A 15,821-nucleotide genomic window follows, 5' to 3' on the forward strand; every position below is an offset into this window, starting at 1 on the left:
TATGACACGGTAAAGTATTGTTTAATTATTGAGAGTGTAATATTTGATAAGATGCACTGCTCAGCTTGAGACAAAACCCAGTGTCTTTTTAGGCTAATGGCCAACAACCATCCCCTCCCATCACAATAATTACATCTCCCATTGTGAACCAACCAACATGTTGTTGTGTGTGGCGGTATTTCATGAAATGTTTTCATTGTTAACTGTGGCACTTGAATGCAGTTGGTGTTCAGAATGCAATGCGATTGATTGTCGCGATGGGGACAAGGTAGGTGGTCGCCATGTTGTGTACATTGTGTTTCCGCTGGAGTTTTTTGTGCCTTTATAATTTTTATTAATAAAGGTGGGAAGTGTACTTGTGAGGAGCAAGAGAGGTCTTCCGGCGGCGTTGAAAATGTACAAATGTTTTATTTAACAAAAATGACATTGGCTTGAAACGTAGCACTGTTGTGAAAATCAAGCGATACACATTTTTTACATTGTGTGAAGAGAAATTAACGTAGGATCCCCGAATGTACAATCGATGATCACGTTCACGATATGTGGATCGAACCACGCGTGTAAAGAGTCTGTTCTCGTCGACTGATATGTCGATATTGAACTGAGGATTATAGATGTTGTCACACCACGAATGTAAAAAAAAATAGATGTAAAAAAGTATACGTTTTAATCATGACGCCCGCATCTCTCCGCGTTTCATCGCGTGGTCGAGAAGGTGAACGGCTGCATCGTCGGAATGTGTTCAAGATTTTGGGAATAATCCCAAAAGTTCCAATTATCGGGGCTAGATATGGAATTTTGGACTATCTGTAAAAATAAAACATCGTCACGGATTACGAAAAAAAACACCGCGCCACACGAAGTGACTACATACCCATGACGTCACAGGAAATGTTGTCGCATGTCGCAGGAAGCGGTATGATATCACTTCGGCTCTTTTCTCACCGCAAGTGGCGGTTACGCAGCATCAGAATACGTCGCTTTTGAAACTCATCTCTCTACGACATCCGTACGTTTCGGAGCGAACGATGAACCTCCTGACATCCGTCCGATTGGCACTTAACTGCAGGAGGGTGGTGCGCACTGTCGCAAACGGGCGGGTTCCCTTTATCTGGGGGAGGCCCAGTGGGGTGATTGCTGTGGGGGTTGCCGTTAGCTCGGTTTCCGCTTTCAATCGCGCCCCCTAAGCTTTGGCGGTGGTCACGGCGTCGAGCGTGCGGCGTGGTGGACGTCCGACGCCGATGCCGCCACCGTCTCGTAGCCGAGTTTCCGCAAGTCCTTGGTGACGATGTTGAAGACGACGTGAATGTATCCCTGCGATCGCACGCGCGTCACTGCCGCGTGATGTGCACGGACCAGACGGGGAAGGAGAGAGAGAGCGTGAAACGACCGCGGTTAAGTATCCGCCCAAATATTTTTCATTCGAAATAAAGCAAATGTTAACTACGAAGGTAAGTACAAAAAAGCGTTTTATGCACGGCCCTTTTGTCCATCCACCGCTGGATGACGGACTCCTCGTGTCGTGCGAGTTGTGGGGAATACTTGACCATACATCACCACGCTCGTCAGTGCAGGCTGGGGGCATTGATGCTGGATCATAATACAGTGCAACAATGGATTTTGTTCCACTACCCAAGGGTTTCCAAAAAACTCCAGTCCTTGTGACCCCCACCATGCTCTGTCCTTAAGCATTTGCCAAGTTGCTCCCCATTCTAATTAACTCGTTCCACGCTGCATGCGCCTGATGATTGTTAAACACGACCCACGTGATGCACAAAGCTATTATGGCTGTTTGGGCCACACGGAACATGTGTTCCCCCACACAGTCTGAGATCTCAAGCTTCAATTCAGGGGCGCCGCGGTGCCGAGATGTTATCTCCCTCGCCTGGTTTACAGGAGGTCGTGGGTTCGATCCCGACCCTGACGCCTGCTGTATATTTGGAGTTTGCATGTCTCTCTCCCCGTGGTCACGTGATTTTTCTCTGGGTCCTCCGTTTTTTTCCCACCACATTTAGAACTGTGCGTTTAGAGTATTTGGCTGCTTATACATTTCAACGTGATAAGGCACTTTGTTCAGCTACGATTTGTGGGCAGATCGCTTCTGAAAAAAAGAGCGATATAGCTCGGTGGGCCTTACCTGGTAAAATAAAAAATTGTTTTAACTGTTTAAAGTTTTTGTTTGCAAAACACGGTAAATTCGCTCAACATTATTCCGAGGACAGATGTACACGGTATTTAGATTCAAGGGGAAGATGACTTAAAGACGTCCTTGGTAGCTCACCTTCCCTGCCCTCTCCTCGAGCCACCACCTTGGGGTCCGTGTATTCTGGTCGCCTGCCTCGCAGCCAGCTGGAGTACAACAAACCACAAGCACCCGCGCACATTGACGGCCCGCTAATCCAAACCCTAACACATAATTTACGTGCTCTGAAGAAGGGGCATTGCTCGAGACGTCACCGATTGTCATTCCACCGCACATCCGATTAGTACGGCTATGTACGGGATGAAACAAGTTCAACATACATACATTGACGAATGTGTTGAGTGTTTTTGTTGTTAATTGTGTTTGTGTGCACCGCTGCCAACATCACCAACAGCAGCATCATCACCAGATAATTGATAATACTTTTAGACTGGCTCTACAAAATTGTACCTCATAAACTGCTGGAGTCTTGAGCTTGACTCGGGAACAAACATTGGGATAGTTATTTCGTGCCTGAAAAAAACACACACAAAGGAGATTTTTTTAAAGCAACTTGGTCATCCGTCGGTGAAGTCGAACGTGCAGTAAACGAGCAGGAATTGCTACCACCTCAGGTGGCAAAGCTTTTGTGGAAGCAATTTCTTAACACGGTCGTTAGGAGTGAATCAAAGTGCAATAACTTTTCAAATTGTGAGCACATCCATATGTCATCTCGGACCTGGACTTCGAGACGGTGAGGCCCCGTTGAGCCAAGCAGCAGTTACGGGACACTGCAGGGTGGGAAGCTTATTGTTATAGATAATATTTATATATCTATAATTTTATGTATCCAAGTTTTGCCAAGTGATGATTTATTTATTTGCCACGTAAAGCCCACTGAGCTGTTAGCTGTTTTTCAGAGGCAACCTCACCACACATGATATCGAGCAGCTGAGGAGGTTGCGATGAGCGGGGCAGGTTACGACATGGCCAATGGAGTGACACCCACTGGTGACTAAAGAGATGACCAAAATCCACGCGGTGAGGATGGTGATGATGATAATATAAGAGCAGATCATGGGAGGACTGGTGTCGACTTTGCAAAAGCTACGAAATCTTAACAGAAGCGATGGTGCGGTGATGGAGGTCCAATGGCATCAACGTCATTGGGTAAGCAAAATGTGGATGTAGAGACTTATAACGTGGTACGAAAGCATTAGTGGATTTAATAACTGGGCAGCCGCGGAGGTTGCGGTGAGTGGGGGCGAGCAGACATGCGATGCGAGTAGCGGCGGCTTCCCCCTCACCGTCCCGGCGCGATGGGCAGGTGCACGGCTCCGTACCCACGCACCACATCGTTGCCAAACACGTCGGGCCCGTAGACGCTCAGCACCAACTGCGGCCCTGGTGCGGTGGGGCACGGCACAGCACGGCAACGGCGTAGAGAACAGGAGGCGTGAGGTGGGCGGGACGCCATGGCGGCAGCGACAATAACAACAGCTGCCGCCATTCGCCACTAAGTGGCGGTGAGTTCACCTCGGCGTTCGTGCCAGGCCAGGTGCACTCCCGAAGGCCACGTGAAGTGTCGAAAGCTCGCTGCTGGCAGGTCACGGGACAGACCCAGACGCCGCTCCATTGCATTGACAGATGCGCGTGTTTTCTCTGGCCTTGCCACAACGTTACAATGTTCCATCCCGAGTATCGATGTAAAATTAGATGCTCTACATCAACATCAGCCATACGAAAAAGAAGAAGAATCCCAAGTATATTGAAATTGTTGGGCAGGACACGTCAATCTGAGGTCAACACTAACGCGAGTTGAACGTGACCTTGCGTCGCGACCAAGAAGAGCGAGCAATGAAATCGAACTTGTGTGCAGGCGCTGGATGGCAGTGCTCCATCACAGTCCTGTGAGAGACGGTGATATTTGTGAAGACACGATATTGATCAGGGTTGATGATGATCCCGCACCTCCGATTAGCACAGTTGGCTACGTACGGTGCGAAAGAAGTTCAACATGTGTAGTGGCATAGCGCTGGCTGCTGGCAGAAAATGGGAACTGCGGCGTGTGGCAGTTCTGACGTCAGCAGGCCAGGATATAAACGAGAGGGGGATCTCGGGGAAAGGTCACGGAAGGGGTCCACCAGGAACCAGCTAGTAGGTTCCAAAAAGGGGGCGTGGCCGGGGCGGAGCGAGGTCACGCTGACAGTATAAGAGGGGCCCCTGTGGGGGACCTCGGGGCTGGTGAAGTCCATCGTCGCCATTCTTCTCGTCGTCGTCTCTACCATCTCGGGGCGCCGCTAGTCAGGCAGCCTACCAACTGTACTGGCTGAGTAGCGTCGCCGATAATAGACGGACTAAATATAAAGTGTGTTAATCCCGATGGTGCTCGTTAATAAAGAAGTGCCTCCAAGTCTTATCGTCTCCGAGTTAGTCACTACACATGTATACGTATATCATGAAAGAAAGAAAATTATGTTTGGAACTCTTGCAGCCGGCAGTGTGCCACACTGTTAGAGAATGACCCTGGGAGTTGACGTCACAGAGCCACTTTTGAAGTCACTTCAGTCGGTTTCTTTATATCTTTATCCCCACTAAAGGCCTGCAAAGTGTTCCTCATATGTAAAGTAAAAAATAAAAAACCTCAGAGCTGTAATAGGCCGACTTAAATCACAAACCAAAATTTCAATGATGGTATATTTTTTTGCGTGAAGTCAGTTGAGAACCTGGTTTATGCACGAGTGGTTTCCCAGATAAGAAGCTGTATGGGGGTCGATTTAACCCACCATTATTATTATTACCATCATCATGTCTTCTGAATCAGTAAAATGAGTAGCATTTTGTAGGTATATAAAACGTAATACAGGTAGGAATAACAGTTCCACACTGCCCACCAGGGATTATTTGTCTGTCGTGCATAGCCCCTCCCAAACATGTATGCTCCCGGATTGGTTGAAGTGCGTCACATGACCGCGAGCTTTCTGTCGTGCACGAATGCGCTGTCCAACCAAGTTCCTACCTGCCCACTCCGAAGGAACGTGTTTTCCACAGTTCAGATTGCCAATTGAGATGACCACCGCAATACCTTGCTGCTGATCTCGTCAGGGAACATAAACCATCACGCGTACTACGGTCATCCTCGCAGTGGCTTTTGGCTAGCCATAGAACAAAGACGGTCACCGCATTGCACGCTTTCGGATGCACTTCTGCGGCCGTCTGGTATGCTCTTCCGATATTAGGGAGCCAATGGAGCTGTGTACTTTTAAATCTAGACTGAAAACTAATTTCTTTAAAACTGCTTTTTGTGGTTCGTTGTCTCCCCCCTCCCCCCCGCGCACCTCCGATTAGCAACAGTTGGCTACGTACGGTGCGAAAAAAGTTCAACGTACATACGGTACACCCAATGGGTCAAATCTGCACCGCTCGGGGATGTGTTAGGCACTTGGGGTTTGCTTACAGCCGAAGGGGTTGGTGCTCTTGAAGGTGATGTCCAGGGGGAAGTTCCACACGAAGGTTTGGCGTCTGTCCATGCTCTTGGACGTGATCTGTGAGATGCCTTCCTCAAGGCCCTATGGAGCGGTAACGCACGTGGTTACGTACACGTCGTCGGTTAACAAGAGCGATGACAACCCCAGTGAGACCGGACATGGGGATCTTCAAGGTTATTAGTGTGTTATCCTTCACCCCTCCCTTCCCAGAGCTCCGATTAGCACGGTTGGCTACGTATGGTGCAAAAGAAGTTCAACATACATAGGTAACAAAAGCGACAAACCGATCTATGATGGTGTCTCAAGATGAAAGGGCGACAGACCAGTCTGATGAGATCTCGACACGTAATAGACTAACGCACTGGTCTCCGATGGGCTATCTTGACAACTGCATGACAGACCAGTCTGATGGGGGTCTCCAGACAATGGACCGAGAGACTGGTCTGTAAATGTGTCTAAACAAAATAGGCCTGAGACAGGTCTATGATGGGGGGTTTCAAGACAGTAATATCCGACAGACTGAGCCTCTGGTGGAATATTTGTACATTGGGCATAGTAGATAGATGACGACTTTTGACCTCGTGTGTCGTTTGCCTCGGGAAATCTAGGTACAGTATAAACGAGCACACCAAACCATCCAATGCAAAACATGTAAACAAAATCAGCACACGCATAGGAATACACAAATTCAATTTTAAACTTATTGCATCACTGGATTTTAAAAAATGTTTAGCTCACGGAGTGTTGCATGGAGAATTCTGCTGTGAATGTGAAAGTACTCTGGTTTTTTCGGTAAAATTACATAGGTAAAAAAATCTAATAAAATAAATGAAAACTAAATTAAATCACGACGTTTCGGGCGCAACACAAGCGTCCTTCTTCAGGTGAGGACAACGCTTAATATATATAATATCCTCGTCACAGCCATCTCTTAGACACACATATATATATAATTCCTCGTCACAGCCTTCTCTTAGACACACTTAAGCTGTTGTGATTTCGCTACGTTATCCCCACCTGAAGAAGGACGCATGTGCTGCGCCCGAAACGTCGTGATTTAATTTAGTTGTTTTCATTTATTTTATTAGATTTTTTTACCTACGTGACTTTACCGAAAAAACCAAAGGGTTTGAATCCTTGCAGTCACGAAAGCTTCAAATCTAGAATGTGAAAGTACTCACAGCGGTCGGTGCCCAGTCGTGGCCGTACACAAAGCAGTACTTGCAGTAGAGGTCGTCGAACTCTGGGAACTTAACCAACAAACGAGAATACAATTACAGCAAAACAAATACTCCATTCGGTATTAATTTTGGGTTAGATCGCCACGTGGTAGTTTTATGGCAAAGTTATTGTCGTTAACCCTCAACAACCCGACAAGATCGTCACGTTTACAAAGATATGATTTATACCGTGCCAATGTTATTTATCAATAAACCTCACCGACGTTTCATTGAGTGGGTGGGTGGTGAGTGGGTGGGTGTGTGTGTGGATGAATGACTTTGTGTGGGTGAGTGACTGTGTGTGGGTGAGTGACTGTGTGTGGGTGAGTGACTGGGTGGGCGAGCCGGTGAGTGGGTGGGTGGTGAGTGGGTAGGTGTGTGGATGAGTGACTGAGTGTGTGGGTGAGTGAGTGTGTGGGTGAGTGACTGTGAGTGTGTGGGTGAGTGACTGTGAGTGTGTGGATAAGTGACTGAGTGTGTGGATGAGTGACAGTGTGTGGATGAGTGACTGTGTGGGTGAGTACCTGGGTGGGTGAGCCGGTGAGTGGGTGGGTGGTGAGTGTGTGGGTGAGTGACTGAGTGTGTGGGTGAGTGACTGAGTGTGTGGGTGAGTGACTGTGGGTGAGTGACTGTGTGTGGGTGACTGAGGGGAGTGGTGGTGTAGCGGTTAGCGCGCTTCGTTTCGAACCTGGCGACTCGGTTTCGATTCCCGCTCACGGCCACCACCAGTGACGATTATCTAAACCGGTCCTAGGCCTCCGCTAGGTCGACTCAGCCTCAAATGAGTACCTGGTCCGATGTGTAGTAAACATCGCCACAGGGGAGACAAAGGCGACCGGGCGTGGTGTTGGCCACCCACCCCCTCGTGTGCCGTGCCGGCCTTCATAGGTGCTCGCTAACGGCACTTGCCCCAACAGTTTGCTGAGGCTATACGGGGGATCTTTGTCTTTGAGTGAATGAGTGGGTGGGTGAGTGACTGGGTGGGTGACTCTGTGATGTGGGTGAGTGGGTGAGCGGGTGGGCTTTGTTTTGAGCTGTGGTTGAACACATCAATGGGGGGTGTGTATGCGTGCTCGCGTGTCTGCATTGCAAGAATAGACATCGCCTCACCTCGCCGCCTTCTATCTGCCCGCTCGCCATCACGAGAAACACAGACGGGTTGGACGCCATCGTTGTTACTCGCCTCGTTACCCCTGGAGACGGAGGACGTCACCGCGCCGCGGCGTAATGACGTCATCACGTAGACCCGGCAAACTCGGTTGCGCGAGGTCTTGGCGGCGTAATGACGTCACCACGTAGGCGTCAAGTTTGGTGCCTCAGGTCTCGGCGGCGTAATGACGTCACCAGATTGGCCCGTCCAGTCAGTGCGTTCCGTCTTGACGGCGTGATGACGTCACCACGTAGTCCTAAACAAATCAGAGCGTCGACTGATCGCGACGTAATGACGTTCCTACGGCGGAACATTGTTGACGTCATAACGTCATATTTCGATTTAAAGCTTTCGTGACTGCAGGGATTCATCTTCTTGGTTCTTTCGGTAAAGTCACGTAGAAGGGAAATAATAAAATAACAAAAATAAAACATAATAAAATACAATTCTCACGACGTCATATTGTTGACGTTATTACGTCATATTGGCGACGTCATTATATAGCCGCGTTGTGTACGGATTCTACATGGGTGACTGAGGGCAATGTCACCGCGCCGCAATGACGTCATTACACAGTCCCGAGAGCTGATCTGCATAAGTCCGAGAATCGAAGTCACCCGCGGCAAATGCTTTGCGTGGTGACGTCAGACGGACTTATCACTGACGTAACCCAGCGTGACGGGAACTAAACGTGCTGACGTCACGGAGGGAAGGAAAGTTTTATTTATTTAAAGAGCGGTATCGACCACTAAAAATAAAATCGATTCCGATTCCTCTCGTTATCTGCCCATTTAAAGTATAAACATGCAAACGGTTTGCGCTCTCTGCTTCTTTCCTCGCACTGCTCCACTGTGGAATTCCCCTCAAAAGGGGCCGTCCATAAATGACGTCACGCAATTTTGGATGATTTTTGACCCTCCCCCCCATCGTCACACGGCGTCACAAAAAGTCAAATATGACGTCACAAAGCTCTGCCCCCCCCCCACCCCAAAAAAATATAAAACATGCTTCAAATCGCTTTAAACTATTGTCATTGTAGTGCGTATTTAATGTGGCGCTGCACTCTGATGTTGTAGGAGAAAACATTTATGAAAAAGTATATTTAATTAAGTAGAACCTGTTGTCTATATGTATTTAAAGTTGCGCATTTTGATGTGACGTCACATTTCTCAAACCCCCCACCCCTCGTCACACATCGTCACAAATGTCTGACCCCCCCCCCCCCCAGATGCGTGACGTCATTTATGGACGGCCCCTAAACGAAAACTAAACAATATTTTTTTTTTACCAAATAAGGCTCGCTGAGCGATGTCGTTATTTTTTCAACCAAGCACCCTTTGAGCAGCCAAATAACTCTTAAAACGCGTAATGTTGTTGATTATAAATGTTGGAGAGAATAACCGGAGGACCCGGAGAAAAATCCACGCGACCACGGGGAGAGAGAGACGCGCAGACTCCAAATATACAGCAGCAGCAGGCGTCAAGGTCGGGATCGAACCCACGACCTCCTGTATACCAGGCGAGGTCGTTAACATCTCATAGCCACCGTGATGATGATGAGAGAGAGACGCAAACTCCAAATATACAGCAGCAGCAGGCGTCAGGGTCGGGATCGAACCCACGACCTCCTGTATACCAGGCGAGGTCGTTAACATCTCATAGCCACCGTGATGATGATGAGAGAGAGACGCAAACTCCAAATATACAGCAGCAGCAGGCGTCAGGGTCGGGATCGAACCCACGACCTCCTGTATACCAGGCGAGGTAGTTAACATCTCTACGGGGAGAGAGAGAGACACGCAAACTCCAAATATACAGCAGCAGGCGTCAGGGTCGGGATCGAACCCACGACCTCCTGTATACCAGGCGAGGTAGTTAACATCTCGTAGCCACCGTGGCGATTATCACAATTGGCTACGTACGGTGCGAAAGAAGTTCAACACCCATTACTGTCGAGGATATTTGACCTACTCTTTCTACACCGACCAGATGGTTTGTAAAATAATGAAGAATGTACCGTGTAGAATTGCTATTTTTTTGTCATAATCGTTTCGGAAAATTTCGATTGGCATCTGTTTAAGTTGACTAATGTGAGAACGGTGGTGGCTAGGATATGTTAACTACCTCGCCTGGTATGTAGGAGGTCGTGGGTTCGTTCCCGACCCTGACGCCTGCTGCTGTATATTTGGAGTTTGCGTGTCTCTCTCTCGTCATCATCACGGTGGCTAGGAGATGTTAACTACCTCGCCTGGCAGAGGTGTGGACTCGAGTCATGTGACTTGGACTCGAGTCAGACTCGAGTCATGAATTTGATGACTTGCGACTCGACTTGGACTTGCATAACAATGACTTTGTCCCACCTATGAGATGTGGACTCGAGTCATGTGACTTGGACTCGAGTCAGACTCGAGTCATGAATTTGATGACTTGCGACTCGACTTGGACTTGCATAACAATGACTTTGTCCCACCTCTGTCGCCTGGTATACAAGAGGTCGTGGGTTAGATCCCGACCCTGACGCCTGCTGCTGCTGTATATTTGGAGTTTGCGTGTCTCTCTCTGCCCGTGGTCGCAATATCATCCATAATATAGTTTTTTTGGATTAGGGGCCGTCCATAAATGACGTCACGCGATTTTGGACGATTTTTTACCCCCCCCCCCTCGTCACACGGCGTCACAAAAAGTCAGACCCCCCCTCAAATATGACGTCACAAAGCTCTGCCCCCCCCCCCCAAAACAATTTTTCCATTTTGAAAATAAAACATGCTTCAAATCGCTTTAAACTATTGTCATTGTAGTGCGTATTTAATGTGGCGCTGCACTATGATGTTGTAGGAGAAAACATTTAGTAAAAAGTCTATTTTATTAAGTTAAGTTGAACGTGTTGTCTATAATTATTTAAAGTTGCGCATTTTGATGTGACGTCACATTTCTCACCCCCCCCTCGTCACACATCGCCACAAATGTCTGACCCCCCCCGCTAGGTGCGTGACGTCATTTATGGACGGCCCCTAAGAGGCACTGATTCAAACACGACCTTCTTTGGGCCACAGCGCTGTTTTACTTTTCATTCCAAAGTTTTAACAAAAAAATAATTTAAAAAAAATACCGGAATCGATCCAAAAATCGGCGTTGACTTATGGTGAACATTTCAACATCTTTGAATCGATTCCCATTGACGTCACCGCATCACGTGGTGCAGGAGGCGATTCGCCACTACTACCAACGCCGCCGCAGCCGCCGTCCGTCCGTCCGTCGCATCGTACGCGTCCGTAACCCTCTCGATTTTTTATATATTTTAACAACGACGATAACAACAATAAATAGTACAAAAAACAACGACTCGAGGTGTCCTTCCACCCTGCCGTCGCGAGACGAACAGTCGTCAAGTACTGTTTCAGCCGTGAACCCTAAGAAACAGGTACGGGAGGGGCGAGAGAGGGGGGGGGGCTTGAAAAGTGGCAAATTCGTGGCCTTCGTGTGAACGAGGTTGGGTTGTTTTTGTTTTTAAACAAAAATTTACTTAATTTTGAGATGTTTGACCGCTTCGGATGGATTTTAACGACCTCCAGACTCGTTTGAGCCATCGTTTTGAGGATTTTTTCCGCAAGGTTTTTTTTGGTTTGTAATGTTGATGTTTTTAGTGACGTTGCAGCATGCCCACAGTGGCATTTTGTAAACATGTTTAATGTCCCTCAAACGCGCCCTTTCTCTGACCTTAGACATTTTCTCATACGCTGGAGCGTTTGTTTTTATTCATTATTAGTTATGTGTGATTTTAAAACATGCGAATTAAACACATTTTTAAAAATTATTATTTTGACAAAGCTGCTGGAATGTTTTTTTGATACATTTACATCGTTATAACTTGGTTCAGGAATATGGTCGTTGACACGTTTTTTATATCAACTTAAAGTGCCGAATTACTTTTAGAGCTAGGAAAAGGCACGCATGGATTACATACAGAACGCATTCAAGTTCGAGAGATGATATTACACCTGCTAAGGAAAGAAAGTGGCCTCGGGCAAGGCAGGTTGCAAGGAGGGATGATTATAGTGGTCAGGAATAATGACGGACGAGCAGCTAAGGAATGCAGCAACATGCCTGAGAGGCTCTCTGATGAGGAGATGGAACGATGAAATCAGCTCGTGTGCAGATCCGGGGAGTTGTAGGTAGCTTTGGGGATGCCTTCATCAGGTTGATCATGATGGATTTTTCGAATGTTCCTCCAGCTGTAGGTATGTGGAATTGCCCACCACATATTTATGGGTGCCAATCAATATGTTCCTGACCAAACGTTTGTTTGAGTATGGGGAAAATATTTGTTTTATTACTCTTCATTTGTAACTTTTGTATGTTTTGGTCATTGTACATCAATGCTTTTAAGATTTGTATCATATTTTTCAATATTACACTATTCCAAGTTTCATTAAATATAATATGCATTTAGTGGGCGCCTAACTGGTTAAGCTAATATAAGTATATAAATAATGCCCCTTTCCAGGAAAGCATTTATCAGGATGGTTCAGGATAGCAATGTTTGACACATTCCTTCTGTAATGAGTATTTTGCATGTGGGAAAACCTGAGGTACCAAAGAGAGAACTTGATTGGATTCTCCACGTTTTCGTGTTTAACATCACAATTCCTTTCCACATTTTTCTATAATATGTTACATACAACATCTGGGACCTCCTTTGCCAGTTCCAAATATGATAATAGGGTTTTCCCCTTTTTTCTGCCAACAAAACAAGTGTTAAGATGTAAACACCAAACTGAAACCTTTTAGAAGGAATCATGTCTGCATTAACCAGAATGCTTGTGGTCAGAATGCAAACAAAAAACATGCTCTTATAACATATGCATTGTCCTTGAAACTGATTGGTCCACACCAGAGACAGCTTTCTTTTGAGCTTCGTCTCAAACGGTGTTAGACCAGAGGACGCCAAAAGGCGTACAACCCAAAGACGGCAACGCACTGTCAGAGTAATGAGAGCTCGGGGTGAGCATCTAAATCATGGGACCTCCTTTGCCAGTACCAAAATATGATAATAGGTTTTCTCCCCTTTTTTCTGTTTGCATTCTGACCACAAGCATTGTGGTTAATGCAGACATGATTCCTTGTTAAAGGTTTCAGTTTGGTGTTTTAACGTCTTAACACCTGTTTTGTTGCCAGAAAAAAGGGGAAAAACCTATTATCATGTTACATACAAGTCTACACGACTTTGCATAGTTTAATTGGCTTTGCATCGTTGTATGTGCAATGACCATAGGATGCTTTATGTAATGCACAGTGCATGGAAATATTCCATGCTACGTAACATTATTTTCCAAATCAATGTTTATCATTTGGTACGATTTAGACCTTGTAAATTGAGGTTAATGTATTCGAATCGTTCAGATTTCAGCAGCTAAAAACCTCCCTGGCCTCTGTTAAGTCCGGCCATGGCACCGCTGTGAGTAATACATTGTGAGACTTTCCCCAATACTCATGCATAATGATCAATATTAATGTGCCACATGAAAGAAGATTATGCACTGAGGGTTTTTGACATCGCTCCAAAAGCGATCTATATACTCCTCTGACCTATCATAATTTTTACACGCTTTCGTTTAACTCACTCTGTCTGTTGTTGTCGTTGTTGTATCCTCAAATCTTGTAACTCAATTTTAACCCACTTCCCAATGTGGTATCGACTGCAAACTTGGCATACTTATGTCATACTGATGACAATACTATATTATATCATAAAAAATAACTTTTTTTTTTTAGCAATCTTTAGTATATGTTATGTTTCGGCTTGGGTCTAATTGTCCACGGTCAACTGACGTTGGCTGTAATTGACCACGGTCCCTTACGTTATGGCAAGCTTCGGGGCCACTTCTTGGAGTCGTGGAGTTCTGCCATTACTCGTACATTTCATAAAAGCGTGTTTTTAAAAAGTTAAAAAATATATTACTTATTTACCATGCTTTTGCCAAGTACTTCCCTGCAGCAACCTTCGCTGAGTACAAATGTATGTAAATGTATGTTTTAACACGGAAGTGAAAGTGTTAATTTGCGTTAATCTTTTAAAGTACAGCATGTGTTCAAGTGTGCGGTGTATTTGAGTGCGTGATGGTCACTGCATCGCGCGCTTTCAGACGCGTTTCTGCGGCCGTCTGGAACGCTCCTCCGATATTAAGAAGCCACTGGAAGCTATGCACTTTTAAATCTAGATTGAAAACTCATTTCTTCAGAACTGCTTTTGTGTTTAGTTTGTTGTCCAACCCCCGCACCTCTAATGAGCACAGTTGACTACGTACAATGCGAAAGAATTTCAACTTACGTATTAAGTGTGAACTGATAATTGTTTTTTTTTACCCTTTTATCTGGCAACAAAACTGACACCTTTTTTACAAGGAGTCATGTTTGCATAGACCACAATACCTGCAGTCATAATGCAAAAAAAAACATAACTATGATAATGTATGCACTGTCCTTAAAGTTGATTGGTCTATATCCGAGACAGCTTTCCTTAGAGCCTAGTCTCACATGGTGTTGGACCAGATGACGCCAAAAGGCGCACAACTCAAAGACAATGCACCATCAGAGTATGAGAGCTCGGGTAAGCATTTACACCATTGGAACCTCATTTGCCAGTAAAAAACATGATAATTGGTTTTATTACCCTTTTATCTGGCAACAAAACTGACACCTTTTTTACAAGGAGTCATGTTTGCATAGACCACAATACCTGCAGTCATAATGCAAACAAAAAACATAACTCTGATAATGTATGCACTGTCCTTGAAGTTTATTGGTCCACACCCAAGTAATTGTGTGGTTACCAGGCCATAACAATAGTTAATGCAATTTGGGTAGCCGTACAGACAGATTTTGTCTTGGAGCCAAGTGCGTAAGCGAAACATTCATAAGTGGTTTCCGTTTCAAGCGAGTGTACAGTCAAGTCTTGTTTGTTTCCTCATTACAGCCTTGAGTCCGTTGTTGAAATTTCACATTCACATGACAGAGAAAATAGAATTCATATGGCACTAATAAGCGCATTATCATTAATATATTCTTCATGAAGAACCTCTTTGAATACTGTCCACTCATGCAAATAACTGTTGTCATCGTCACATTTCTATATTTTCACACGTTAATCTGGTTCAGCAGAGTTTGTTGGACGGCATTCCCACAGTGCATTGCGGCAGGGCTGGGCTTCAGTTGATGCCAGAGAACCCGATACCCGAAGGCAAGAGCACTTAGCTCTCTACCCTTGTCAGAGTAATGTTGAATACTGTGCGTTAGGTGTGGTCAAATTGTTTTGAGAGCAAAATAACCACATCGAAAGCTATGTTCAAAGTCAATTTAAACTTTAAAGGAATGCTTTATATATGGATAATAATGTAACAAATTTATTCATCTGTGTTAAGGAATACAGTATCTTAGAAATGAATAAAGACCTTAATCACTATGTATGTCTCAAAAACCTCAAGGTAGAAAGCTGAAATTTTAGGACACAAACAACAGGAAAAAGCTGAAAATCCGAGATTTTTCATTTTAAGGCCCCCAAATCTAGATTTTAAGTGCCCCATAGACATGTGTGTGCGTGTCATTCAGAAAGCGTTCAAAATATAAGACTGTGTTTTTTTTCGTTTGATAGAGCGTTAGACAGCATGTAAAATTAAAGCGAGAATCATTGTACTATCTTTTATTGTTTTTTTAGATATTTCTGATTCAAGTGGTTTTGAAGGGAAAAATACACATTTTATGATGTTCAAATCGGAATAATTCGA

The 15,821-nt window shown here is 45.5% G+C and overlaps 2 protein-coding genes across 2 annotated transcripts in view; one reads left to right on the forward strand and one right to left on the reverse strand.

Annotated features, from left to right (window-relative positions):
- Positions 1-388: 388 nt before the first annotated feature.
- B9D1 (B9 domain containing 1) lies at positions 389-8,112 on the reverse strand. The gene is made up of 7 exons (XM_078610955.1): positions 8,001-8,112; positions 6,852-6,920; positions 5,640-5,751; positions 3,490-3,586; positions 2,654-2,716; positions 2,282-2,349; positions 389-1,334 (listed from the first exon to the last, which is right to left on the reverse strand). The coding sequence occupies exons 1-7, from the start codon at positions 8,058-8,060 to the stop codon at positions 1,201-1,203; spliced, it is 603 nt and encodes a 200-aa protein (XP_078467081.1). The 5' UTR covers positions 8,061-8,112; the 3' UTR covers positions 389-1,200.
- Positions 8,113-11,211: 3,099 nt separating this feature from the next.
- The window catches only part of LOC144730279 (cAMP-dependent protein kinase type I-alpha regulatory subunit), a 102,193-nt gene continuing 97,583 nt past the window's right edge, over positions 11,212-15,821 (forward strand). Inside the window, exon 1 of the mRNA XM_078610963.1 lies at positions 11,212-11,461. The gene's annotated coding sequence lies outside the window, so the exon portion shown is untranslated. The remainder of the gene's footprint in view (positions 11,462-15,821) is intronic.

This window comes from Lampetra planeri, chromosome 35 (genome assembly GCF_965212315.1).
Source record: "Lampetra planeri chromosome 35, kcLamPlan1.2.h2, whole genome shotgun sequence".
Lineage (NCBI taxonomy): Eukaryota > Metazoa > Chordata > Hyperoartia > Petromyzontiformes > Petromyzontidae > Lampetra > Lampetra planeri.

Coding starts and splice junctions, on each gene's coding strand:
- B9D1 (XM_078610955.1), bottom strand. CDS start 8,060: ATGGCGTCCAACCCGTCTGTGTTTCTCGTGATGGCGAGCGGGCAGATA. Junction 2,717..3,489: donor CTGCCCATCGCGCCGGGACG/GTGAGGGGGAAG, acceptor TGTTTTTTTCAG/GCACGAAATAACTATCCCAA. Junction 1,335..2,281: donor TCGAGGAGAGGGCAGGGAAG/GTGAGCTACCAA, acceptor ATCACGCGGCAG/TGACGCGCGTGCGATCGCAG.